Source organism: Sphaeroforma arctica (genome assembly GCF_001186125.1).
Source record: "Sphaeroforma arctica JP610 unplaced genomic scaffold supercont1.229, whole genome shotgun sequence".
Classification (NCBI taxonomy): domain Eukaryota; class Ichthyosporea; order Ichthyophonida; genus Sphaeroforma; species Sphaeroforma arctica.
In genome coordinates, this window is record NW_014040329.1 from 106,848 (window position 1) to 108,538 (window position 1,691).

The 1,691-nt window shown below is 35.8% G+C and overlaps 1 protein-coding gene across 1 annotated transcript in view; it reads right to left on the reverse strand.

Annotated features, from left to right (window-relative positions):
• SARC_04206 (hypothetical protein) overlaps positions 1 to 460 on the reverse strand; it is a 14,728-nt gene extending 14,268 nt beyond the window's left edge. Inside the window, exon 1 of the mRNA XM_014301986.1 lies at positions 153 to 460. Within this exon, the coding sequence (XP_014157461.1) occupies positions 153 to 426 (274 nt within the window). The 5' untranslated portion in view covers positions 427 to 460. The remainder of the gene's footprint in view (positions 1 to 152) is intronic.
• Between the last annotated feature and the right edge of the window lie 1,231 nt (positions 461 to 1,691).

Here is a 1,691-nt window from a genome sequence, read left to right on the forward strand (position 1 = left end):
ATATATATATATATTATATATATATATAATATATATATATATATATATATATATATATATATATATATATATATATATATATATATATTCTCGTGCTATCGTTACTGTCGAAATATATTTACGTCCGATTCGCCAAATACAAAGAAACATACCGTGATTGACTTCCAATCCCTCCTCAAGCACCTTCTTCAGACCATCAATATCACCCACGTGACAGTAATGGACAGCTCGATAGAACCTCTCATCGAACTCTTTAGTGTGTAGAGGTGATTCAGTTTGTCTGGGCGGTGTTATGATACGTTGAATACCCAAAGGTACAGACTTATCACAGTCGGAATTTATAGTCGCTAGTTTAGCTTGCACAGCGGCAACCTCTTCTTCTTTGGTCATCGTTATCTGTTTGCGCGGTGAGCTCGGATGTTCCATAAACTGTATTTATATGTTAGTAAACTGTGTGGTGTGTGGACTGTGGCACGCGTTAACGATGCTATTCAATGTTTACTTCTTGACTTTCTCAAAAGTTTGTTTTTGGTTCGTTCAAACGGGGCACAAGAAAGGGCTCCATACAAAGTGAAAGAGGGAAAAATATATGAGAGAGAATTCGTGGAATTTCCGAATTTGTCTCTGCTCGCGGTCGCGTGGTGTCAACACTCGACACTTGAACAATGAACACACTCTCGATAAGTCAACTATGATTTTGTTTTTCTATAAAACAAAACCAAAAAAGCAAAAATATTATTTTTTTAAGTGTATGTAGTATGACGTATGTACAAATGAATTCACATAGTATTTACATACATATAAATAGATCACGGTGTTTTTCTTTTTTTATAAAATTCGAAACAAAAGCGAAAAGAAATATTATGTGTATGTACTCACTATGTAGTACATATCAGTATCAAAATTAATTACACACGAGCCCATTGATAAAATAGGGAAAGTTCTGAATCATTAGGGGCTGTAATTTGTGCGTGTGGTTCACCATCACAACGCGCACCGCAGAGAGGGATGTGTATGTGCAAAATACCCACCTAATACGTGTTTTGTGTGTTTTTCAATGTTTGTTCGCAAAATGGTGTAAATATTGTGCCGCCTAAATAAATTAAACCAATTGAAATTAATTATGTTTTAAATACTAAAACCTGGTTGGCTATTCTATTTTTGCACATTAAAAAGGTGGCCAATAAACATATGAGCAGAACTTGATATACCTAAATGTACCAACCAAAGGAGTCAGCCGGCCTGTCCTAGGGACGGTAGTCCGTTGAGGCAAATTTTTCTTAGAGGGACATGGGGTAGGAAAAAAATTGTGTGAGTAGTGACTCTACTCTCAGAGAGTGTGTTTGTTGCCCTTGTTTGACACTTTGACTGTCTGTTTGTCGTTTGAGTTTTCGTACTTTTTGTACTCTTTGTAGTAAATTACTCTACTATCTAGTAACTCCGCTAGTAATGCATTTGTAAACTCCAAATGACGAAACAAAATACCAGCTATTGGATAACCGTAGCCAGAGTACCTGAGACTGCTCTGGACAATGGACTATAACTCACAATATACTGTGGTTCTATTGGACGGTTGGACCAGAATGAAGACTCTGACCCTATGAACGAACCAACCAACATTCCTCATAGTTTTTAGGTAGATTGAAGTCCGTTTGGATATTTAATATATATATAAATAAATATATCTATAT